The sequence below is a fragment of the Aulostomus chinensis genome, chromosome 2 (genome assembly GCF_037954235.1).
Source record: "Aulostomus chinensis isolate RoL2024-O1b breed Wild chromosome 2, RoL_Achi_v1.0, whole genome shotgun sequence".
Lineage (NCBI taxonomy): Eukaryota > Metazoa > Chordata > Actinopteri > Syngnathiformes > Aulostomidae > Aulostomus > Aulostomus chinensis.
Window position 1 is genome coordinate 8,423,746 of NC_141321.1, and position 26,076 is coordinate 8,449,821.

The window sequence follows — 26,076 nt, forward strand, 5'->3', positions numbered from 1 at the left end:
CACACACACACACACACACACACACACACACACCACCACCAACAACAACAACAACAAATATCAGAAACGATGGTTGCAGCCTGCTTCGCTAAGCTCATCCTCACATAGGTGATGTCTTTAATGTGCCAGTCGAACTTGGTGACTTCTTGGTCCAGTGTGTCTAACAATATGACCTGATTTTGTCTGGTCAAGGAAAAAAGGGAAGAACAAGGAAAAATGTTTTCAGTAATGGAACAGAAGGATGTTTGACAAAGCCAACAGGTTGAAATGTGACCTGCTGTCCTCCTCCTGGCCTGGAGGAGAACATTTCTGACATTCAGTGAATGCTGACAGGACCAGGTCTTTGCAGGACAGAAGACATTCCATTTCACACTTCACATGATGGCAACTTCTTAAATCTATCGTGTGTCAACTCCAACTACTAATCAAATTACGTACAGTTGTTAGTTTTAGTTAGTTTTTTAAATTTTCTTCATTGTAATTACCTCTGAATTTCAAGACCCACTTCCTTGTTGAAAAGAAAAACAAGCACCTTCAGAAATGCGGAGGAGGTTGGGGGAAAACGCACATTGAAAAGAAAAGAAGTTTATTATTTATGGTATTGTAAGTTACAAAATGAACATCACGCTGTATTGACAAGGACTTGAAAGGAGCTGCTGAGACCATAAACCTGTTCGGAACATGTCTACTTGAGGTGATACATCAAGGGAGTAGTAGTTACCTTGACATCAGGGCTTCAAAACCAGAGTCGCCTCCTGCTGGCCAGTAGAAAGACAGCAGCTTTACGGTTTTAACCTCCCAGAACTGAATGTCATGTCCACTCTTTTATACACTGTGATTTATTGCCAGTTTGGAGCATAAACACCACAACATCATGCAAGAGATAATTAGGAAATCTTGGCTATTGCAATCTTAATCTGCACAATGAAAAATACTTTGAAGTTGAAGAGTGTGGAATCACTGACCTTTCTGAGAAAGTGCAGAAGATGTCTTTAAGCACATCCACATGTTGTAGTGAAAAGACACAAAAACAGGCTTTTAATCTTCAAACAACAGGTATGACCGGTGTGAATGATTTGAATAGTATTGATAAATGTTTCAAAAGTAACTTGGTACTCAGTAGATATTTGGCTGGTTCCCGATTGTTTGAAATCTACTATCACGGACAGTGGAAGAGGCCTCATTTGATTCACATCTGTTTGCCATGCAAGTCTGCGTGGGATTGTCTGTTTTATTGAGAGTGTGACAGCTCAGGCAACTTTGAAATATGACATAAAACAATCTGTTTTACATCACACTGAGCACATTGATATTTTACACTTGTTTTCCTTGAACTAATCCTTTTAGGTTTTGATGAACCCCAATGAAGGGATATCCACTGTGACATTTTGTTAAAGCAATCTGAGTTTGATGGGTGCCAGGCTCTAATATCTGAATGATTGGTTGCAGAACATTGCAGAAAATTCCATTTTAATGTAATGAGAGAGAAAATTAATGCAAAATAATGTGACTTAATTACTCTTCAGTTTCACTTTAATGTCCACTTTCATTCAACTGACTAATTAATTTGATGTATGTGAGAACTAAGCAGAGCGGAGTGATGGCTGAAAGATATGGAAAAAGGCTTGTTCAAATAAAAGATACAAAAAAACAAGACATGTTGTGAAAGACATGTTGTTTTTCCCTTTTGTTAACGTTTATTGTGCTGTCTGTTTGATCTTGGTTTCTAAATGTTGTCTTTTTTTTTGCTTGTTTTTTTTGCCATTGTGGTGTTTCTTATTTCTGATTTGTGTTTGTTCGTTGTAAAACAATAATGTGAGTTATTAATGTTATTGTGTGTTTCTTTGCATGTGGGTTGCACGTGAATGAAGAGTTATTTGAGCAGAAGTCCGGTGTTTCCCTGCTCGTCATTCACTGGTTTCGTGCTGACACATTAGTCCAGTTTAACAATGTTGTCGACATCTCATACAACCCAATAATTTAACTTCTAACCTTTGCCGTCCTTGTGAAAAGCACTCGAGTCGCATTCCTGCTTGACTCAAAGTGTTTTGGTACGTCGCGGCTACCGTAGCTCACTAATGAACTATTACTTCCGGAGCCCACGAGAAGCATCAGTGAAGCCGTCAAGCTTCATTTATTTCACCTACAAGCCGGTAATTTACGTCTGTTTTAATCTAGACTGATACATGGGATTAGTAGATGATCAACATTTGATGAGTCTTCGCTTCCATCGCGACTGAACCAAGACGTCAGTTTAAATTCAGTCAGATATGCTAGCTGAGCTAGCAAGCCACACCGACATGTGCCTACTTCTTCATGCTAGTTTAATCAGCAAAACACTTCATATGGGAGCCTGGTAACGCTGGGAGAGATGCATGCAATGTCAACGATCGTATAGTTTGCGTTTCTTTGTTTTTACGTCATATTCACAGTCACTGACTTCCCTTCACTGTGGGGTCTGGGAGGCGTCTTCACCTGAAGCCCAAGCCGCCTCATCTTACGTCTGTCGATGTGGAGCAGCAGCGCCTTTTCTCCGAGCTCCTCCCGGATGCGAAGAATGTTCCCAGACACACTTACCTTACTACCAGGTAGACCTTCCATTACATGACGGTCACTTTTTTACATCTTTATACCAATTATTTCTGCCTCATTCGAATGGCAACCATGAAATCCTAGCAGGGACTCAGAATGACCCGCTTTTTACTTTACTGACCACATCAGACACTAGTACTCCTCCGGATAGCATCAGTGGCACACGTTGTGTAAATAAACCTGCAATAAATAAACACAACTGGAGTAAAGACAAGACGCCTCAGAACCAACACTGCATTGTAGCTCTGCTACAGGGAGCGAATAATCACACAGACACACAAACGTGAGAGTAGCCAGGTTTCCTGCAAAATTAAAAAAAAAAGAAAATATTAAAAGTGGAAGTACATAGGGTGATTATTCAGTTTATTTTATTTAAAATGAGATTCAACTTTTAGATGGGGCTGCAGTTATTATGACATTCCAATTGCTGTATGATTTGCAGTATTTAAACAAAGATCACTTTTTACATTTTTTTTTCCCCATTGAAAAACCCACTAAAATGACAATGTTGTGAAAGCAGAGATGTGTCGTCTGAAGACTATGATGCGTGGGCATGCGTTTCTGCAGCACCACAGCATTTAATGTAGGATTTTGGCGTATGTTTAGCCTATAAATATTGCTTGATTTGAAGCAATGTGATTTGAAAAGTGCAGTTGGCCATATTGTGATTATTTGTGCAGCCCTACTTCTACTTTAACAATATGGAGCTGTATGAATAAAAATGATGGCAGCTAAGCTCCACCATTTTTTTTTTAAAGGGAAAATCCTTGAAATTATATCGTCTCACAATATTAATAGTATCTCACAATTCAAGCCATGTGTGTGAAAATCACCTTTTGAAAACAATCCCTTGTTTGTCTTTAGGGTTTTCAACATTCAGGCATTCCTCACGTTTCAAGTTGTGTCAGTGTTGGATTATTTCTGTCTGCTCATATTGGCGTCATTTGTTTTGTCGTTCCTCTTCAGCTATGAATGTCGGGTCCACATACTTCAGCACTGGTCTGTCAACATTTAAAAGAGCAAGCATGAGCACCTTGGACCAAGACCAGCTTCTCCATCCCGGTTGCCGTGACAAAACAACAGTCTCTAGCGATTCATCAGACGTTCCTGAGCTTGCCAAGCAGCCTCTCCAAGGTTTAAAATTGGCATCACATGCAGTGCTGGAGGAAGCGAAGAAGAGGGGCAGGTTGAAATGTTCTAAATGTGGCGCATCGAGGATGTTCTTCTGCTACACATGCTGTTCATTAGTGGGTGTCAGCCCTCAAGAAATCCCCTTAATCAAGGTCAGTAAGGCTTTAGGACTCAATCGACTGTTCCTCTAGGCCTTCAGCTGAAGACCTGCTGCATTAGTCATAATATAGCGGAAAATATCAGTCGTGTTTTTGATCGGGGGAGGCTTGAATCACGGCCAACTGTCCACAGGACGCTGTTGTTTAGCCTAACCTGGACACGCGAGACACTTTGTGTCGTTGATGTCACATGTCTTATATGTAGCATCCTCCGTGGCGGAACATCCTCCTGACATGTCTCCACACCGTCTGCTCTGTGTAGCTTCCCATCAAGATAGACATCATCAAGCACCCCAAGGAGACCGATGGCAAGAGCACTGCAATCCACGCCAAGGTCCTCGCTCCTGACGATGTCACCATATACACGTACCCCTGCATGCCCGAGTTTGAGAAAGACAAGGTTCGTCACCTGGTAAAGACAGTGGGGGTGGTCTTACTCCCTCCACCTGTCATTCATAGAATCCACTCTTGATCATCTTCCTGTCTCTGCTGCTTATTCTTGTTTGAACAGAACTCCAGGACTTTGCAGGCTCCGTCCACTTTTCATCATCCTTAACATTATTTTTTTCACTGAGTATGTAAAACTCAATGGACATTTCAGTGTCACAGCAACAACACGTAGGAGAGTGAATCACAGGAATATAAACAACTTGATGAGTTAGGAAGTAAAAACAATTTTGAAAAATGTAATTCAATAATTCAAAGCAAGTACAGAGAAAAATCAGATATGCACAATATGAAGGCTATTAAGAGTCAGTCCATGAGGACAAGAGAAGAGTGCACACATGAGCAGGCCAATTAGGACAAATCCATGTTCAGTTTGTGTGTTGAATACCAACAGTAACGTTTGGCTCATGTTTTGATGCAGTTTTGACTGACTGAAGTCCCACTGTTGTTGAAATGCACGTCCGGCGGTTTCTGTGTCATGGCTCATGTTTTCTCGGTTAATTAACTAATTTCCGATGTTGACCCACAGGTTTTTCACGCCAGAAATATGGCATCAGTCATAGCGTTGGAGAACTGCATCAGTTAATGGGTTTGGACATGTCATGCGTGGCAGTGTTAGCACTGTCGCCTCGCAGGGAGAAGGCTCCCAGTTCGAATCTGACAGCCAGCCGGGGCCTCTCTGTTGAGGGCTGGCATGTTCTCCCGTGTCTGCACGTGTTCCCGCTGGCTGCTCGTCGAATGTTGGTGTGATTGTTGTCTGTGTCAGCCCTGTGTTGAACTAGCGACCCGTCCAGGGTGTACCTGCCTCTTGCCCGTGGCAGATGGGATAGGTGCCAGCCAGCCCCTGGCCAGGATGAGTGGTAGAGGCGATGCAGCAACTCTCACGTGTCACAGCATGTATGTCATGTCACATATCTCCCAATATGTGAGGCCAAACCAGAATTAGCAGTGGGACGAAATATCTCTACCGCACTATATAGGTTGACTGTTCTCAAATATTTACATTTCTATTAACAGCTGGTATTAAACTCCTGTTTCCATTTGGACCAGTTGTGTATTGTACTTGTCTTATGGAGGCACTAAGCTTAGACTGAGCTTTCCTCCAGTTCCTTCTCACTCACTCGTCCGGCCACTTTAGGTTTTTTTTTGGTTGTTGTTGTTTTTCCGACTGCGAAGTTTTACTACAGCACCTTGTTTTGGGGCTTCAGTCTCCACTTTGTTCACATCTGCTGCCCCAAGAGATGACATGAGATGGTGTGCTGCCCATCCTGGCGTGGTCAGGATTTTGGAGCCCCGTGGTCCGTCCCCATATTTACATGGATATCGGGATGTTTTGCAGATTGATTGCCCTGCATTGTAATGAGTGAGTTGCTCCGATTCCGTCCACAAATCAGAACCAGAGACAAACTTGTGACGGGATCACACAAGCTGCTGCAACACCAGGCAACTTGTTGAGTGTATATGGATTGGACCGCACCCGTCTTTGAACTCCATGTTGTTCTACTTGTAAACTTATGATTTTCCTTCGCAGAGTTGTGATGCTCTGATGCTGACAAAAATCTGTCCAAGTACTTAGCACCGCCGCTGTGGTAGTTCTCTAAAACACATTTTGCTCTTAGGACACGCACAGACTCACAAGGTCAGCGTACTGTAATTTGTACTCAGACGCGCGTTATGACAAATTCATCTTTCAGCAACTCCCATCATCCTGTCACCATGTTAAATGTGACGACTATGTTAAATTGTAGAAGCACTTGGTTTGTTCCACTCTGAATATGTGGTTTGTCTCCCTCGTCAGGTAGTTCTGGTGTTCCCCGGTCCAGGAGCGGTCACACTGCAACACATGATGCAACATTTGCACGACAGGACTGACAGCAGGTCACGTGACTCCTCTGGCGAACCCTGCCCAAAGAGGCTGAGAAGAGAGGAAGCTCAAAACCCCCCACGTGCTGCAGAAGACCAGGGGCCAGGGTCCCCAGATGAAGCAAAGGGCTCAGAGTCAAGGGCGTATCCCCTCCAGAGGGTGGTCTTCATCGACAGCACGTGGAACCAGACCAACAAGATCAGCACAGATGAGAGACTGAAAGGTAATCATGAAAGATTGCATTCGTGTGGCGGCTCAAAGAGCCGACTGAAACCGATCATTAGGGGCGAGTTTACTCCACCTGCAACAGTTAAGCATGACCTGAGTGTGTTCTTGAACGCCTGTCTGACACTTGCTCTCCTCCAGACTTGCTCCAGGTAGAGCTGAAGACCAGGAAAACATGTTTCTGGCGGCATCAGAAGGGCAAACCAGAGACATACCTGGCTACTATTGAAGCCATTTACTATTTCCTCAAGGACTTCCACCAGCTCTGCCTCGCTCGGGAGTACGAGGGAGACTACGATAACCTTCTCTTCTTCTACTCCTACCTGCACACGGTCGTCAGCAACGCTAGGACAGCAGTGAGGCAGCGTTGAGGGATCCAGAGACTGTTCTAGCTGTAGAGAAGGTGGATCCTAATTTGTCAAGTATTTTTTTATTATATTTTGTAAGTGATAATTTGACTTATGTACAGCTGTTCAACTTGGTTGGAGTATATGCGAGATGTGGATGAAAACAACCATTATGTAGTCAACATCTGATGGACGCAACAAATATCTCCACGTGTCAAACACATGGGAACAATTACTGTGAGCGTGAAAGTCAAATAAACAAGTCTGGATACATTTAAATATCTTTATTTACAAATCGGGTTCGGGCTTCATCATTTTCAGAAAAAAATCTTCACAGCAGGCATGGGAGCCTTTGGTATAAGCGTTATAAAGTATATGTTCTACATTTGTTAGACTAAATCTGGATGGTAAGAACCAATTTTGGTAGAATTGTAGAACTTGTGGCATCTAATAGTAGACCTCCCTGATCTTGGCTTGGAGACTATCACATGTCTTTTTGGCATCTCCTAGCAACATTGATGTGTTGGGCTTGTAGAAAATGGGGTTATCTACTGCAGCGTAGCCCACACCCAAGGTGCGCTTCATCACAATCACCTGCAGGGGCGGGGAGAGGGGAGGGTATGTGGTGACTTGTGCTGGACAGTTAAAAACCCTTAAAATGTTGAGTGGGACAAACCTGTTTGGACTTCCACACCTCCAGGACTGGCATGCCAGCGATGATGGAGTTGGGATCCTCTTGTGCTGCTGAATTCACCGTGTCATTGGCGCCGATGACCAATGTCAAGTCTGTCTCTGAGGGGCCGCAGATATTTATACACACACACACACACACACACACACACGATTCACCAGCTAAATCCACTGATCATCCTCAGCATCATCTTATCACAGTCATAAACGGAACCATGTGTCTCCGAGCACATGGCTGGTTGCTAAGAAAACAAAACGGTTGCCCTGATAACTTTGCCTGTCCACATATCTCTGAACAACAGCAGGCTGCTCCAAGACGAGATGAAAAAAGGGGATAAGATTATATTCGATGGAGTAATAACTGCCAACACCTCCCTGCCAAAGTGACAAACCAGTGTGGGCGTTTACTCTAACACCACTCTGAGGATAAACTGGAAAAGAAAGAAAAGATTACCGGGGAAGTCATCATTGATCTCGTCCATCTCCAAAACCACATCATAGGGTACGCCGGCCTCGGCCAGGAGGACATTCAGCTGGCCTGGCATGCGTCCGGCCACGGGATGAATACCAAACCTGGGGGAGAGGATTTCAAAAAAATCACTGTTCGTCAGCCCAAATTTATTTGTCATTGTAAGCTAATATTACAAAAGGGAGGGGGAGGTTCTTGCAGACGACTTGGCCAAACTTCAGCGGTTTTTTTTTTTGTACCTTGTAGACATTGAGGCTTTAGACCAGCACATCATCAGAACGAGTTTCTGGAATACATTTCTGGGGCCTTTGAGCACTGCAGTGAGAGTTTGGAACTGAAGATGCTCCAACGCAACATAGATTATTGGACTACTGTACTTCAAGGCGCTGCCAGGCTATTAGGCTTTCAAAAAGCATTTAGAGTTGCTGATGCAGCTCATCACACCCTGTTTTGTGTCCAGCTGAAAGGTGACAGACAGGCCTGCGCCTTTCAACTTCAATGCTGTTGCCGCAGCGGAATTTCTTCAAGTATCGAATGATGAAATCTGTATGATGAGTAAATCTCAATTTTTCATTTTGTAAAACTGCTTTGAGAGGAAAAATACCAGCAGCCTGAAACAGATGAATTAAAGGGCGTTTGGTAAACTGGTTAATATTTTCATGTTTGTATGTGAAAAAAATCCAAGGCGCTAGAAAATAAAAAAGGTCTGGGCATCACTTTCATTGTGCTCAACACACTGCCAAGGCTTTTCCACACCTTAGTAGAACATGTTAATCTCTGAAACCTCTGTTTACAAATGAAATGCATATAAAAAACCACGTCTGTATATTTAATCAAAATAAATGACATGGTTTGATCCAACAATTATGAAAGTAAATCAATGTTAAGAGATTTTTCAATCTTAAATGAACCACACACACACTGATGTACAGGTATTTGTGGATAAAATTTACCTAAAAGTTTCAAAATTTTATTTTCAGAAACTTCCAAGCCTGGAAATGTTTTCATTTCAAAGCTTTACCACGTCTTCCATGACTGAAAAAAACCCTGAATGTGATTTTCCCTCTGGTTAGATGGATTTAACTGGTATTGAAGTCACGGTATCAATATCCAAAATGTTTGCTCGGCTCCCACTGTATCGGTGGATCCGGGGAGCAAACCCTTGAGTCCATCAACGCGCTGATCTGGGTTCTGCAGGACAGCTGGGAGCAGGAAGGGTCACTTACCTGACCGACTTGCCCTGCTCCACTAGCATCTTCACCATGTCTGCAATCGGGTACTGGGCCTTTGCTGCACACAAACCCCAACCTGTAACACACACACACACACACACACACACACACACGTTCAGACTGTGAACCCACAATAGGCCAACAATGCAGGTTTGATAATCCCGCTGTGGTGTCTTGAGTGTGTTATTTTCTTTTCTGGACTTGTGTTTTTGTTGTTGCTTTATTGGACTGAACAGGCCATTTGACAGTCACAGCCGCACTGTTCCTCTTCATTCCTCCTTTTATCCCCCTCATCCACCACAAGTCTGCTCTCTCTATTAAATCACACTGCTTCACTGCTATGCAACATTTTTCCCAAAGTCCTCACGTGCAGCGTTCATGGGAGTCTTTTGCGTGCAAAGAACTCGTCTCTCTCATATCTGCATAACCTCAATTTAACCCTGGCAATCATGTACCTTGTGGTACCCCTAGCGAGGTTTACAAACCAGTCACCCGTGTGCTGTCGTTTGTAATCCTCTCGACAACTGAAGCCTTCTGTTGCCCGCTGCCATGCTTTGTTGTTGTTAGCGAGATTTGACTCAATAGCTCTTATGACTTTTCACAGTTTCTCTAATCAAACCAGCATGTCGGACCACACAGTGTCCTTGTGTTGGTTGAGAGTCACAGGAAAACAATAGTCAAAGGGTTTGCTCTTCCTCAGGCTACTCATCATCTCCCAAGTTTTTAGCCAGGTTTGTCATTTCCTGTTTCATGTATTTAGATGTACTTCATCTCGCACGCAAAGGGACCAAGCTTTCTCTTCTCAAACAAACATATTCGATTGATGTACACTCGGTCCCAGGAGACAAGGTGTCTCGGGGATAATTTGTGGATGAACTGCCCCCCCTTGTGGTCGCCATAATCCAATAATATTTACCGATTTATCAGTTAGCTCAGTTTCAAGATCATTCCCAGGACCGACAACAGCCAGAGCTGCTGTGAAAACATTTTGGAGGTGAAGTGAGTCAGTCTGACTGGAGCATTGAGAGTCAGCTTGGCCTCACCTGGATTACTAGTGTCGACCCGAACCTCATTCTAAACCATCTCTCCCAAAACTGACAAATAAGCTGACCTGTTTACCTAGCAGGAACACCGTCCGAACCTCAGTCTGGTCTGCAGTGCAGTCTGAACTCCAAATTCATGTCCATTTGACTGGCGTTCAACAAAAAGGAGCGTCTGCTGTAACTGGCTGAAACTTTAAATTCCCACATTAACAATAAAAACACCGCAGTTCTTTTCAATATCAAACCTTTGTCTCGATTCTACAAACGTGCACAGACGCCAGTGTTGTACCTGGCGTGATGATGATGCTGCTGGCTTCTTTGATGATGTCAATCGTCTGGTCCACATTGACCTCGGTGTGAGTGCCGACAATCTCCATGGGCTTCCCGCCCGCAGTGGAGGTGGTGCCATACCCACCCAGGATCACGTTGGGCAGAGAGCGGTTCATCGCCTTGGAGGAGAGGAAGAATAAATGAGACGCATCGGTGTGATGTGCTGACAGGCAGAGTGGTAGTAGTGGACTGCATCTAACTTAAAGGGGGATTCTCTTTTTAAAATGGAAAACCATTGTGATGCGACCCAAGAAAACAGAATTCGTGTTGACCATTTTTACTGTGGTTTCTCTGTCTTGATTAGGTAGAGCAGCTGTCGTTACTCACAACCAAGACTCACGGTGCTGAAACATGTCCATATTTCAACGTGTTCGAGTTTTGTTTTTTTAAATTCATTGCAGCTAGGGTTTTAGCTTCTTTTTTTTTAACGATGCGAACATCCATTTGTGGCTTCATTACAACCAAGTTCCTATGTGGTTGTTTATTGGTTGAAAATAGAAAAACAAAGCATTTGACAGCACCACCACCTAAGTGGGACTATTGCACCCCGGTCGTATGCTTCTGTGGGCTGTCAGTGACTTTGGGGATTTGCATGACTACATTTGAATACAAAAATAAGTTATTTGATTCACAATAAACATCTATTCGATCGCATTGTTGACAGCTGAACTATCAAACGCCTTTTGAGTGCAACAGCTTTCTGTTCGTTTCACAATAAAAACACAAAAATAGCGCTGTGGGAAATGCCAGCATGAGAGGAAACTCCTAAGCTCCCCCATGTTGCTTTACAGGGAACCGCATAAATAAAGCTTTGAAAACGGTGGAATGTATTCAGCAAAATCTAATTTCTAGGCCAGAAAAAGAAGGTCCTGGAGGTGAGGGCCCCCGTCTGCAGGTCACGTAGGACTGACTGCGTGTACTCACCACACACATGATGTAAGAGAGGATGGCACCAGAGGAGCCGATCAAAGCTCCAACAATGGTCATGAGATTGTTGTCCAGCAGGAAGCCTTCAGCACAGAGCGCCCAGCCGGAGTAGCTGTTCAACACAGTGATGACCACTGGCATGTCGGCGCCGCCGATGGCTGCGGTCAGAGTTACGCCCTGTGGTGAAGTTGCAGATGGTGAGCTTCATAGCTTCTAGTGAATGATTCCAAAATGTGTTGTAATGGTGTGAATTTCTATCAAACTGTCTTCAAGATTTGTGTTCCATCGCCTCGAGGTTTCAAATATCCATGTAAACTTGAACACTGTCAGTTTCTCACTTAAGAAAGTAATCATCTGGCACCACTAGTTGTACATTGGAATTCTTTCAGTATTTATTTTTGTCACCGTCTTTCAGTAAAAACTCACCATAACAGTGGAAAGACCAGACACTCCCAGTAGACACCCCATACCAGTACCATAGCTGGAGCTGAGCATGAAGGGCACCATGCCACCCATTGACGCTGCCATCAGACCGGCATTCAACATGTGGCGTCCCGGCAATAAAAGGGGGGCAGAGTTCAGGATGCCTGGAACCACAGCATTTTCAAACATTATGACATGGTTTAAGGGACGTAATCTGATGTTGTGGGTCTTTAAACTTGTGTGTCAGGGCCTCAAATAATTTGTCCCTTCCACAAAGGAGACAGCCGCCCTCCAACCCCCCCCCCCCCCCCCCAACAAATCACCAGAAAGCTTCTCATGAGTTCCATTTAATCAAGCACACAAAGTCGCCAACCAGGCCTGGATTTACCCGCGGAGCTTTGTCCCTGATTGCTTCTTTCATCTGGTTCAAGCCAGAGGCTGTGCCCACTCTGTTGATATATCATATAGACATTTGTGAATTAAATGAAGACCAGTGCTCAGACTTGTAAAATGACAAAGTCTGCTTTGTAATTTGTACAATGTCAACATACACTTTAAGACTCTCTACCGAAGGAAGGAATCTGTGTGTGTGTGTGTGTTATTTGACTCAACAACTGCTCATCCTGTAGACATCAAACCTGGTGTGTGTAGCACTGGGGGTCTTAAGAGCAGTGCAGACTTAAGTCTTTTTGATAAGTGAATCTTACTCACATATTTTGGCCCCAAAAAAAAAAAAAAGAGTTCTTTCTGCAGGTAGATAAATGGAGGAGGCCTGTAGCGGTCGTAATAGCGTCATGATGGATCAAAGGCATTCCATGATGGTGAGAACAAGAGCGGGTGTGTTTTTAATGGCTGCTACAAATACTCCTAAATCAGTACCTTGTAGCTTGCCATAGGCCACCAGTGACCCGCTGAAAGTGACTCCTCCGATGTAGGTGCCCAGATAAGCCACAGTCTTGAGTACGCTGGCGGCTGGGTGAGCATCCAGGTGAGGGTGCTCAATCATAAACTCCGCCACACAGGTGAACACTGCTGCCAGGCCTACCAGGCTGTGGAAAGCTGCCACCAGCTGCGGCAAGTCTGAGATTTCAATACGCTTGGCAATGGTCAAGCCTTCATGGAGGATACAGAGATGGGGGGGGGGGGGGGGGGGGGCAGATCAAGAATTACAGTTAAAATACTGGATAAGTCAAGCATCAGACATTAAACTTCTCATGCACAGGTGTGAGTACAAAAGACATGTATAAAGTACAAATATTACAAAATGGTTAAAGGCCAGACACCTGTTTTCAGTTACTCTGCTCTAACAAATGGGGCCTGGTTTTCAAAGACAATCAAAAGGGTCTTAAATGCTTAAGTGTGTTTTCTCAAAAACACAAGGTTATTAATTAAACAAGCTTTGATGCATGTGTGCACTGAGAATAACATCGTTTATCATCCTGCTCTCTTAATTGACTATTAAAGTGTGCAGCATTCAGACGTGATGACGAAACCCACTCAGCTCTGTATGCGGGCAGGATGATGGATGCTCTCATCATGAATGAGTTACATGTTACACGGGACTCGAACGGGCTTCTTAGAGTGAATTTGTCCAAACAGTCCGACTCCAAAAATAAGCCAGGCCTACACTTTGTGAGCCCTTCTTTTTTAAGTAGAGAGGAAACCCTGAGCTAATGCACTGCTAACTTCTCCCAGCAGTTCCTGGTGACTTTGGATGGAAGAGGACAAGATCTGGCCTGACCCGAAATCAGGTCCTGCTTTAACGAATGACAATCAAACACTGCACAGCACGGGTCTCCCATTTGGTCTTTCTAACAAAACTGATAGCAATCACTGCCGGTTCATTGTTGTAATAAATGCGGTGGCAATAGAAAGCAGACTTCTACCTACCCAGAGTTCCTCCAGTGGCCATGGCCAGCGACATCTGTGATAGTAGTTCAGGTGATGGTTTGAGGGCGCCGAGGGTGGCGGCTATGCCACCTGCGACACCCATCATGCCCAGGGCGTTCCCCAGACGACTGGTGCTTTGAGCCGAGAGGCCTGCCAGAGCACCGACGCAGCATATGCCCGAGCCCAAGTACATCATCTGAGGTTGACAATGGACGGCGGTAAACTTGGGCCAAATACCAAGACATGACACAAATATATAGAAAGCGTAGCAAGACTTGAGCCTGCGTGGCCTTTCGGAAACACCAACTGATTCTACTGAATGATTGGAGACAACGTGACCTGCTCGATGCTGTATCCCGCTAGCACTGACGCTCCGTATCCCCCCACAAATCCAGCACCGGGCAACAAGTACAGGTAGTTGTACTCAGGAGGGTCAGTGGGACGCTTGAACATGTCCAACATCTTCTGGGTGATCAGGAAACCACCTGCACCAAAAATGATAGATTTCTGTTTGACTGGTTGAGAAAATTCTAAATGTTTCACATTGTTTTCTTCGGTGTCGCAATGTCAGACCAGCGATGTTGATGGAGGAAACAAAAGCAGCAGCCAGAGCGAGACTCTGGGGCACGGAGGAGGGTGTGAGACCCCCACCCATCAGAACCAGACCTCCAACTGCCGTCAGACCTGACAAAGAGCAGAGACACGACGTCAGACAATGGGTTCCAAAATGAGGTAGTTTCAAATGCAGGGGCGAGACTTGAATCCTGACCTGAGATGGCATTGGTGACGGACATCAAAGGTGAATGCAGAGCGGGGGTCACGCCCCACACAGTGTGGTATCCCACGATCCCTGCCAGGCCAAAGGTCGTCACCATTTGAGTGAAAGCGGCATTGGGAGAGATGATGCCCAGAGCCAGACAGGTGGACAGACCTGCAGAGGGCAGTGGTCTGTTATGTGCGTGTCGGTGTACACTTCTCTTTTTTGACCATCAACACAATTAAATGACTAAGCAGAGAAATACTTTCATAACATCTTACGTAAGTGAAATTCAGATTTTCTCTGAAACCTGAAACACTTCTTGATTGTAAAGTACATTCCAGACTGTGCTTCATTATGATGGTGCGTCTCTTTCATAAGAGATCTCAGTGCTCTTAGCAAGAGACTCAATTACGTTTTTAAATTGAGTTCAAACAGTAAACCACAGCACCCTGAAGGTAAATTTATGATGATTAATGATCATAAAGAGCTAAATAATTTCACCAGTGGCACAATTTCTCTTCTGAAATTTCTAATTATTTGTATTATGTCATTTATTTCATGAGAGCAGAATCCTCTTTGTTTTTTGTGGAGACGTGCATCTGTCCCAGACCTGCTGTGTAGACTCCCGCGGAGGTCAGGGTGCGGTTGAAGGGCGACACCGCTGCTGATTTCTCAGCCTCCAGCTCAGCAACTGTTTTCTGCTTCACCGGTGCAAGAGGGGCCATTTTAGGGAGGGGGGCCGGGAACTTGTTCTGACCATCCTAGACACATCAGAGACACACAAGACGACCAGTGTGAGACAGGCTTTCAACTAAAATATGTCCAGGCATTTTTTTTTCCGTGAGAAAGAGACATCAAGAGAGAAGACTTGCCTTGTGGGAGACTAAAAGTACAGAAATACAAGATTATACTGAACAAACAACAATCACAAAAAAGAGTTACCAGTGGTTTTGGAAGATAAATTCTCTCGTAAGGGGTCTGAAAAACTCTTAGACTAAAGAGCGAAAACTGATATGGAATGTTGAGGTTGCATGGTTTCTCTGCCATAAACAATGTGTTAAATCCAAAATTCCTGGAAAAGCATATTTTGAAACGTTCATAGCATTCTTCTCGGTTTCCAACGTGATCTTGTCCCAGCTGGGATTGGGTTTCTAGTGATCATTTGGCACAATGTGCTAGCATGAGAGGACCTGACAGCCAAAAGACAGGGAAGAGCGCCAGCAGAGAGCGGCTGCCAGGAGACAGTTACAACACATATCAGCCCACCTTCATAACCAACGTCCCACGGATGACATGGTCTATTGTTCCATAGTCAAAATCCTCTTTGGGCTCATAGTGGAAGTATTCCTTGTCTGGGCTGATGGCCTTCAGCAGCTTCAGGATGTTGTTGGAGTACAGCGTGCTGGATTGGGTGGCCATGCGGCTGGGCAGGTCCGTGTAACCAATGTGTGTCACGTTCTTATTATGACAAATAAAAAAAGTATAGCATCACTAAAATATACAGTACAAGTAAATACGATGGTACTGAGGCTGATCACAGAGCTCACATTGTGAACGTAGAGCTCTCCAGGCTTGGTGGTCTCGATGTTGCCCCCCGCCTCTGAAGCCAGATCCACCACCACAGAGCCTTCCTTCATCGACTCCACAAACTCCTTCTTGATCAGGATGGGAGCCCTCTTCCCTGGAATAGAGACGAGGGTGCAGCGTCACATACTGAGGAGGTGGGAGAACTGAAGCAGGATAAAGCTGCACTGGCATTACTGAAGGATTTACAAATGAAACTGCACCGTTGAAATTTTAGCTGACAGGTTCACAGCAACGCTCATAGGACCTCCCAGAGTTATGACTGCTAACCTGTCAGCAGTTTTAGCAATTAGCCACACAGATCAACATTAGCATTTATTGCCTCTGCCAAGGAGCTAATGTGACGACTGGCGTAAGTCTGCTAACGGACAGACAATCTCAAAAAATAATCAATTTTGATGAAACTTGGTTTTCAAACAATTATTGATCCAGCTGAGACATTCAAGCATATTATGATGACATGTGCTGAAACCATGTGTTTTAATTAGAGGGTAAGTATGAGAGTAAGAACAGAACAAATATTGATGGTTTGGCATAAAATTTAAGGACATATTTTGATATTATTTTGGTCATATTCCGTATCCATGTAGCCTCCTAGGCAGTGGTATGTGCTGTTAGCTTGAAGTGGTTTTAGGAACAAATCAGAAATTCAAGTTGTCCAGCTCTGGTTTGGATTCCACCACCTCCAAGGAGAAATATTTGCCTCTTGCTGCTAAATGCTAATCTGAAGTCCCCAGCTAATCACAGCCTCTATCGGTCTGCCTTATCCCCGTGGTAGCAAGCTTATCACAGCTTTTTGCTCTGATACGGGTTGACGTGAGTGCTGAATTCAGGGAACCTTTGAGATACGTAAAAATAAAACAAGGATCTAAAAGATGCAAAAAGACTCTTCTTTGATTTTGGGACTATGAACCACACGACCGACGTGTGTTTGTCTGTTCAAACATAATCCTGTTGAGCTTTAAAGACTAAAAAATTACATGAAAGAGGGGAGGATCTGAAGTGACTGACCTGGAATCAGGGCAGTGCTGATGACAATGTCGACCTCTTTACACTGTTTGGCGAACAGAGCCATCTCAGCCTCAATGAACTCCTTGGACATCTCTTTGGCATAACCTCCGACTCCCTCGCCAGACTCCTTCATGTCCACTTCTAAAGGTTCGGCTCCAAATGACTTGAACTGCTCCAGAGCTGCTGGTCTAACAATCAGGGAACATCCAGGTTGGTAAAAAAAAAATCCTACTCAAAGATAAAGGCCGACTTGATTCCCTCAGACAGAACAGGTATAATGTTCCCTCAGCTGTACCTGGTGTCAAAACCTCGGACTATTGCTCCCATCGACTTGGCTGCACCTGCTGCTGCCAGACCAGCCACGCCACCGCCAATAACCAGGACCTGTGAAGGACAGAAACATCGAAGGTAAAGTTCTGTATTAAACATTTGATAAAGAAGAGCACAAACGTGCATCGAGACAAACCCCACTTGCCAACGCAGAGCGGTTACCTTGGCTGGAGGGACTTTCCCTGCAGCTGTGATCTGACCGGTGAAGAACCTTCCAAAGTGGTTGGCAGCCAGGACCACAGCCTTGTACCTACACAACAAATGCTCCAGTCACAAATACAGCAGCTAAATCTTCCTGAACCACGATGTGTCATATTTGCTTCATCCTCACCCAGCAATGTTAGCCATGGAGCTGAGCGCGTCGTAGCCTTGTGCGATGGTGACTCGGGGGACCTGGTCCATGGCGAGCACAGTGCTCTGTCTCTCGGACAGCTTCTGCATAAGCTCTGGATTCTGAGCTGGATAGACGAAGCTCACCAGGGTGGATTTTGGCTTTAGAAGGTCCACTTCGCTCAAACTGGGGGCTCGAACCTACAGCAGAACAAAAGTGCCATGACTCAGGGAAGCGAGCAAGACTTCCTTGTTCTTTCACTGATAATTAGTTACTACGGTGCCAGCCTGCTGGTTAGACTGCAAAGGTAGAGGTGTACCAACCTTGAGGACCAGGTCTGAGCCCAGTGCTCCCTTGATGTCAGTGATGGTGGCCCCAGCATCTTTGTACTCCTGATTGGAGAACTTGGAGTCCTCTCCCGCTCCGCTCTCCACCTGCACGTTGAAGCCCTGTTTGACCAACGCCTGCACCCCAGCAGGTGACAGGGCAACACGGCGCTCATTCTGGAAGGTTTCCTTCGGAACACCAACCACTAGTTCCTTGTAGAGCACACCTAGACAAACACACACACAGGTTTGCAGCAGTTGGCAGGTAGCTGTCCTTTTCAGGACATTCCATCAACGTCCATTCATATGGACATCCTCATCCTGACCTATCCTCAATTAACAAAAGAAACAAGACTCAGGTTTTTTTTTTGCCACATAAGGAAACCAACCACACACACACACACACACACACACACACAGAGCTGAGTCTGAAGACTCAGAAGGAACTTCAACATCAACAAAAACTTTATATTTCCTTGTCACTACAGCACGAGCGTTTAGCTGCGACTGGCTGGCTGGAAACGGTGTCAGGTTAACATTTCTCTCCAAATATGGCACAGTGACCTCGCCGTCATGGAGACACTCTGAGCAGGTGATTGGCTCTGAGCCAGCACCGACAACAGGGCCTACACTGCCACGCGCACACACACATACACACACCTAGAAAGTAAAAGTGGGAAAACTGTCATAAAGTTTCAACAGCGTGCACACAGTGAACACTGCCAACTCAACAAACCAATGTGTGTGAACAGAATCCTGCAGACTGCAGCGGTGCCTTTACGAGTCACCTTTATCTGACCTCTCACATGTTAGCAGCGTAGCCGTGGCCTGGTCCACAACAACCTTCCCTATTTTGGGAAGCTGTTGCAAATGGTGCATGATCTGAGCTGTTCTCCCCTCTTCAGGCCAGAATGAGTGGATCCTTAAGTGCACTCTTAATTCCTCCAGTCAGACTCAGAGGAGATCCAGACCAACACAAACATGCAGACCCGGCTGTCCTTTGCAAAAACACTAAGGTGAAGCCCGGATGTTTTACACGGGCTAGACAGTTCCTACCTCCAGAGGCCTTTTGGTCCCGTAGCACAGGGAAAGTCTTGAAATTCCTCCTCCCAGGTATCTTCCGACAGACCCCTGGCTGGAACAAAGTTAAAGACGAACTGGAGATGCAGCGCAGGAGGGTCGACATGGCCTCCGAGTGTCCTCCCTGAGGCTCCCTCTGGCTCTTGAATGTGAACCCAAACAAGCACAGGTATGTTACACTACTTCTAATGCCAGGCAACAAAGCACATTTACATCATAACCCCCGGAGAAGGTCCTCACACCCCGGGCACACACACAGCCTGTCTGCTCTGCAAGAACTACAGACAGCACAGTGACATTTCAGCTCTGCAGGGCACCCACACTCACACTCACCACACACACACACAGCACCCGGAGGTACACACGTCGGGGCTGTTCGCGAGATCTGGAGCTGTGACGGCAGAGTTGGACGCTGTGCCAATTGTGGCCTTGTTGTTGCCAGCAGGAAGCAGAAAATCACAAATTATAGGGGTAGAACACAAACACACACTTTCTAACACATGCAAAATGTAGTATTAATGTAAAAAGTTTTAGTAGATACTGGAAGAAAATATATAAAACAGAAAAAAACTGGAAAGTTCCTCTGCTTGGTGTGTTGATATGAGGTAAATCTACGCAGAAGTTATTGTATTCATTCACTCATTCATTCATTGAACCTTTGCGTGGTTGTCCTTCATAAATCATGACCGATGAAGTGAATGCTGTTCTGGTGGGGTTATCATCCTCAGACTTGCCTTTCAAGGTTCCCAAAAGGAGGTCAATAGTTCAACTTCAACAACAGGCAACAGGGTCGCAGGTCAAACATGCCCCCTCCTCAGTCCACGTCTGCTGGCAGGAACACACACACACACACACACAACGACCTTCCGCAGTTTGGAAATCACTGCTGCACTATTTATGTATAAATAGCAAACCACGTGACTGCATCCATGACCACCCTCGAGGCAGATAAGTGCCTTCACACACTGCAAAAGGCTTGCTGACTGCACGCGAAATAACTGGTTAGATGTGTGTTTGCCAAATGTATGATTTTTAAAAATACGCGCAGTGGAACGTCACAGCTCAGCCTCCACGACACTGAGCCGACGCAGGGTCGCATAAACGCAGGTGTAATTAATAGAATCATCACACTTTAATTTAAAACACACGCGCGCGCACACACACACTCACACGCGCACGCACACACACACACACACACACAAACGTTCCGCACTTTCTCCTCTCTACACACGGGGTCGCCAAAGCGACAGGTTGACCAATTGAAAAAGATCATGTTGGACGACGAGGACCAAACTCTTGTTTATACAGAGGTGAGAATGTACTTTGATATGAAAGTTTAATACCTTTTGATATGAGTTTGTCATTGTTAATTGTTGTTGTTTGTGTTAATAAAGAGTTAAAAAGAAACAAAAAAAACCTCTTGTTTATATTGATGTCCTACATATGTAAATGTCAAGGGGCAGTGTTTACTCCGACTATCGAATTTTTTATTTTTTTTTCTTATCAAACTTTCGCATGGTTCTCAAATAAATAAGCTGCAATGAAAACGGAAGTCAGCGGCCACCGAGCGTCCGGACCCAGGAAAAGGTTTTGGTTGGCCATCTGTTTTAACACCGCATGGGTGCTGGAAACACTCAACGCTGCCAGTAATAGGTTCGTTAGGTTCAGGCCTCTATATCTGTGTAACAGTGACAGTTTAGGTTAAATTGTGTTTGTCACCCATGAGTTTGGAATGTTAGCCTGTAGCCCATAGCTAGTAGCATAGCTAACAGTAGCTCCAGTGGTAACTCACCAGCTCCTCGCATCAGGCTCTGCTCGTCGGTGCCTCTTTCTGGCTTGTTCTTCTGTGCTGTATCTCCCGCGGACAGATGCTGGTGATGGTTGACGATGTCTCTGAGGCTCTTGTCCGTGGATCCATCCGACCGGGGTTCTCAGAGATGCAGGTTGGGTCCAGGCTTGATGTCAGCGTTGGGGCTTAGTCTGGGTTCCCCGCTGCTGGTGTCTTTTCCCGTGGGAAACTGCCTGTGCACCGCCTGGCCCAGGCCCGACCTGGCAGAGGGCTTCCTACAAGTGGATCTGAAGTGCTCCTCTTCCAGTCTGGTCTCTCAACCACCCGCACGCCTCAGCCTGGACCCCGACCACCTCACCGCCGTACCCTGCCCCAAGCTGAAGTGCATCAAGTTGACCGTGGTGGTCCGGAGTCTTGAATTTAAGAGAAATACACCTTCTCGGCTTGTCCATGAGCTTGTGAAAGACATGCTGAAATGTGTGTATGTGCACAGAAAACACGTGATAAACCTGGAGGAGTTTGACACAGAGATCATGTATGTCGTCATTGAAAGCATCAATCCAGATGATGCCACAACTGGACTCATCACCTCGAGGACTGGTTTGGAGGTAGCTGCCATCCAGACAGTCAAGCACTTCAGAAACCAGCTGCAAGGCCAGCCAGCAGGCCCACTGGGAGGGCTGGAGGAGGTCAGCATGAGTTCTCAGTACTCCATCAGCTACATTCATGCGTCATCTACATCCGCTGTCTAAAATGCATTTTAGGTGAGCGCCTCCCTGAGAGAGATGCTTCAGCTGCCTCTGCTCTATCCAGGCACCCTCAGCTCTCTTGGTGTGTCATGTCCCAGAGGTGTGCTCCTGGTGGGGCCCCCAGGTGTGGGGAAGACCCTGCTGGTCCGGCGAGTGGTGGGCGAGGTGGGAGCCAGCCTGGTGGTGGTCAGGGGTCCAGAGGTAGAAAATGATGTTTGATTGTCCCTCTTCCTGTATGTGTCTTTACACCAGTACTCAGGGAGGGTTACATGTCTGTCAGGGCTGTGCAGTTTTAAATTGAAACATAAATGATGACATGATGTAGTAAAAAAGGTGATTCCTGCAACCGCTCCATGTCACAAAAGTTTGACCTGGAATTTTTTTCTGGAAATTTTGAAAACTGTAAAACCATTTTTATTATTATTTTTATTATTATTTATTAAGTATTATTATTTAGTTCGGTTGTTTTTTTTTTGTATATCATGAGCACCATTTGTGTGGCAAGCTCTATGGTAGCAGGTGTGACATCCTGAAGCATGATTGTGGAGCATCATCCTGACATTCTCAGAGCCTCACCATCATACTGACTCTTTTTTTAGGGCCTGAGCCAGAAGGTACTTCTGGTGAAGACCCTATTATGTTTGCTCGGCAGAGCAACACATTAGCAGCACTAATTTTTCTTCTTTTTTTTTGCCCAGTGGATGTGTTAACCTATCACTTGAGTCAATAAAGTGCAATAATACCGCATAATATTAGACACATAAGATAAATATCAGTGTGTACATTCACTGTTAAGTTCGTGAAGAAGAAATAATTATAAAAGAATATATATGATCTCAAATAATCTATAAATGATATACTGACTTGCTTTTTTGGTCCATCTTTCTATCCCTGTGATCTGAGTCTTTGGTGTCCGATCAAGTTTAAAGTTAATGTTTTTGCCCAGTGCATGCATTCTAAATTGCAATGCAGAGGGTGAACTTGAAATGGTTTCAGGTGGTGCGTTCACGGCCGGGTGAGAGCGAGGAGACGCTGCGAGCTGTTTTTGTGCGGGCTCGAACTGCAGCAGAGGAGGGTCCGTGTGTGCTGTTCCTCGATGAGCTGGACTCTCTGTGTCCAAGAAGAACTGGCTCCTCGGCGCCGGAGAACCGCCTGGTTGCTCAGCTTCTCACACTGATGGACGGGATGAACCAGTCAGATCACTTCCTCATTGTCGGAGCCACCAACCGGCCGGACAGCTTAGACCCGGCCCTACGCAGGCCTGGACGATTCGACCGAGAGGTGCGGGTGGTGATAGGCTCATTTCTGACACATGGTTATTGATGTCAATGCATGTTTGAGGCTCTGTGTTGCGTGTCTCCCCTGTAGGTCATCATGGGGGCTCCCACCTTACAGCAGCGAGAAGCCATCTTGTGTGCTCTGTGTGAGAGGATGCCACTGTGTCCCAATGTGGACATGTCAGGGCTCGCACAGAGGACCTCAGGCTACTTGGGAGCAGACCTCAGCGCCCTGTGCAGGGAGGCTGCGATGTATGCCCTACGGGAGAACTCAAAGGTGAATACAGAGAGGTAGCACCTTGAAACATGGATGACTGACTATCTCAAGGTCGCAGTGAATCTTAAATGTGTCTCAGCACACCACTTGAGATCAATTCCTTCTTCCTGCTTGGGTCATGCTTATCTGGTCAGTCTTACTCACTAACTGATATGAAGTGTGACATCCCCACAAATTAACAAGGGGGAGGGGAGAAGAGAATTATTATTTTGTAGCCTTAAAATGATTCCTCCTCACTGTTGCATGTAGGGCTCGGGTGACCAGGCAGTAGGTATGAAGCACTTCCTGGAGGCCCTGAAGCTGGTGCAGCCCTCCTGCCTGCGGAGCAGCCTGGGCAGGACGGAGCTGGCTCCAGTGGCGTGGGAGCAGATAGGAGGCCTAGACGAGATCAAACTCAAATTAAGACAGGTAAGATGGAAACGAAGCCAGTCAGAGGAATGTCTGCATCTGGAGGTTGCTGATGTTCTGTTCTCTGTCTCTGTTCTGGTCTGTGCTCCTCTGTGTGTGAACATTAAAGAGTATCGAGTGGCCGATGATGTATCCAGAGGCGTTTGTTCGTCTTGGTCTGTGTCGGCCACGTGGCGTGCTGCTCTATGGGCCTCCTGGATGTGCTAAGACGACGCTGGTCAGAGCGGCGGCCACCTCTGTCCACTGTACTTTCCTGTCGGTCAGCGGTGCGGACCTCTACTCTCCCTATGTGGGAGAATCTGAGAAGGCTTTAGCACAGGTACTTCTTCCTGTACTAACACCTGACAACAGCTCCATGTTTGTGTCCTCCTGATGGCTTCATCACCGCACTCCTCTGCCCTCGTGCAGCTGTTCCGCCAGGCGCGGGCCTGCTCTCCCTGCATCCTGTTCCTCGATGAGATTGACTCTCTGATTGGCTCCCGGTCCGACAGTCGGACGGCAAACAGTGTACAGACACGGCTCCTGTCTGTGCTTCTGAACGAGATGGACGGTGTTGGCCTGAAGACACTGGAGAGGAGGGGAACAGAGAAGATCCTCCAGATAGAGGGAGCAGAGGAGGGTCACACACAGGAGCAGGTCTGATGTCCCTCCATCACTCGAGCTGATCGATGAATATTTGGTGCTGTAACTCATTTCTGCTCTTAAACAGTTGGGCTGTCAGGAAGTCTGCAACAAAGAAGTGATGGTTGTAGCTGCCACGAACAGACCGCACTGCCTAGATAGCGCCCTGCTGCGCCCTGGGAGACTGGATCACATGATCTACGTTCCACCCCCTGACCAGCAGGTAATCCATTTCGATTAGAATCAGAAGTACTTGACTGATCCTGGGGGGGGGGGGGGGGTGTCTTGTGTTGCACATGTTCCTATTCAAGTACTGAAAATACAGGATAAAGAGAAATAGTGAAATAGAAATATGGCACCAGTGCAGGTATGAATATGAACAATAACTGGTTAGTTGGTGTTCGTGAAGCCCAGGGCCAGCCGGCCGGCTGACTGTCACTCAGAGGGAGAAGTGGTGATGCATTTAGCTCCACCTTTTTCACCTTCAGTTGGGCCAAAACTGTTGCAGGCGGGGAAACGTCCCGTCTCCAGTTACCGAGGCCCACGTATCACAAAGAAGCGCCCACAATCCGCACCTGACCCTCTTCCCTTCATTGACCACGCTCAGCACAGCCGCGCCACTGCTCTTGGACTTGTCCAAGTACTGCTGAATGAAGCACATCAGGGTGTAGATCAGGGCAACCCCTTAACTGCTGCTTTATCTCATCACTGTGCAAGCAAATGTCCTGTACAAAGCTGGTTGTCTGGAAGGAGTGAGGCACAGGGATTGGATCTCCACTGGTCTCTGTTGTCATCACCAGCTCTCCTCCCTCATGGTCTCTGTTTTTTTTTGTTGTTGTTGTTGTTGTTTTTTCCCTCTCCTGTGAATCCCCATGAATGCCGCGGCGATGATGCCTGGCGCCACGCATGGCTGGACAGCCAGATCCAGCGATCAGCTGATCCCTGTGGTGATAAGGCTGTGGCGTTGCTGTGCCAGTGCATTCAGCATCAAATTCATTCAGATGAAAAAACAAAAACCGTGGTGGAAACATTGCAGAACTCTCTACTAGCTGCTGCCACCATTATTCTCTGTTTGGTGAGGATGCAGCTTAGATACCTACCCACTCGTAAAAACATGTGACCAAAGAAACACCAGCAAACTAGAACTGGAGGTGCTGCTTTGTCCATTTTGGGGTATTGTTGAGCATCTGATCCCTATGTTGCTGTAACAGTTCATATTTTAGGTAATTAAACATTTATCTAAATACAGTTTGAATATTACGTTTCTGCCAAAAGATCCCTTTTAACAACAAGCTGCTGCTGGCTTTAACAACCGTGACAAGAGGCCTGATGTCATATACGTGTGTTCAGGCCCGTCTCACCATCCTGGAGCTGTGCACACAGTCGATGCCTGCGGCCGCTGACGTGTGTCTGGAGGAACTGGCTGCCAGTACTGATTTCTACTCCGGAGCGGACCTGCAAAATCTTTGTAAAGAGGTAATGCCATGGAGTACATCTAAAGGTGTTCTTTGAACTACATGCTGTCATCCAGACAGTAGAAGTATATTCAGAGAAATGTTCTTGCCTTCCAGGCTGCTCTGTTGGCGCTGCAAGAAGAAAACATGGAGGCTTCTACCATAAAACACACACACTTCCTGCGATCCCTTAACAAGATGAGCCCTTCTCTCACTGCCTTGCAAATCCAGAAGTACCAAACACCCCCCAGATGACACCTCATGTGATGATGTCTTGTGGATTAAAATGTTATTTATTTAAAATAAAATGA

General features: G+C 45.9%; 3 protein-coding genes across 8 annotated transcripts; 2 read left to right on the top strand and 1 right to left on the bottom strand.

Moving 5' to 3' along the window:
- Positions 1–2,005: 2,005 nt before the first annotated feature.
- dtwd1 (DTW motif tRNA-uridine aminocarboxypropyltransferase 1) lies at positions 2,006–7,037 on the top strand. Of its 2 annotated transcripts, none has more exons than XM_086225885.1 (6): positions 2,006–2,153; positions 2,433–2,588; positions 3,559–3,875; positions 4,144–4,281; positions 6,127–6,415; positions 6,559–7,037. In XM_086225885.1, the coding sequence occupies exons 2-6, from the start codon at positions 2,510–2,512 to the stop codon at positions 6,786–6,788; spliced, it is 1,053 nt and encodes a 350-aa protein (XP_086082011.1). In that variant the 5' UTR covers positions 2,006–2,153; positions 2,433–2,509; the 3' UTR covers positions 6,789–7,037. The 2 variants fall into 2 exon arrangements, with proteins under 2 accessions (XP_086082011.1, XP_086082018.1); XM_086225892.1 differs by having other exon boundaries at positions 2,063–2,153; positions 2,466–2,588.
- nnt2 (nicotinamide nucleotide transhydrogenase 2) lies at positions 7,034–21,206 on the bottom strand. Of its 3 annotated transcripts, none has more exons than XM_086225832.1 (22): positions 20,983–21,206; positions 19,167–19,332; positions 18,108–18,337; positions 17,785–17,984; positions 17,616–17,703; positions 17,419–17,507; positions 17,124–17,311; positions 16,076–16,209; positions 15,795–15,986; positions 15,139–15,289; positions 14,538–14,699; positions 14,342–14,452; positions 14,108–14,253; positions 13,769–13,964; positions 12,758–12,991; positions 11,882–12,042; positions 11,453–11,632; positions 10,488–10,647; positions 9,150–9,231; positions 7,909–8,027; positions 7,441–7,556; positions 7,034–7,358 (listed from the first exon to the last, which is right to left on the bottom strand). In XM_086225832.1, exons 2-22 carry the CDS (start codon positions 19,294–19,296, stop codon positions 7,212–7,214), a joined length of 3,216 nt encoding a protein of 1,071 aa, XP_086081958.1. In that variant the 5' UTR covers positions 19,297–19,332; positions 20,983–21,206; the 3' UTR covers positions 7,034–7,211. The 3 variants fall into 3 exon arrangements, with proteins under 3 accessions (XP_086081958.1, XP_086081949.1, XP_086081968.1); XM_086225823.1 differs by lacking the exon at positions 20,983–21,206 and adding an exon at positions 19,925–20,292; XM_086225842.1 differs by lacking the exon at positions 20,983–21,206 and adding an exon at positions 19,524–19,588.
- On the top strand, positions 20,368–26,076 carry afg2b (AAA ATPase AFG2B). 3 transcript variants are annotated; one of them, XM_086225873.1, is made up of 11 exons: positions 20,368–20,500; positions 21,059–21,668; positions 21,744–21,929; positions 22,725–23,009; positions 23,097–23,282; positions 23,532–23,690; positions 23,800–24,009; positions 24,099–24,326; positions 24,400–24,534; positions 25,662–25,787; positions 25,883–26,076. In XM_086225873.1, exons 2-11 carry the CDS (start codon positions 21,078–21,080, stop codon positions 26,018–26,020), a joined length of 2,244 nt encoding a protein of 747 aa, XP_086081999.1. In that variant the 5' UTR covers positions 20,368–20,500; positions 21,059–21,077; the 3' UTR covers positions 26,021–26,076. The 3 variants fall into 3 exon arrangements, with proteins under 3 accessions (XP_086081999.1, XP_086081981.1, XP_086081990.1); XM_086225864.1 differs by lacking the exon at positions 20,368–20,500 and adding an exon at positions 20,753–20,843; XM_086225855.1 differs by lacking the exon at positions 20,368–20,500 and having other exon boundaries at positions 20,702–21,668.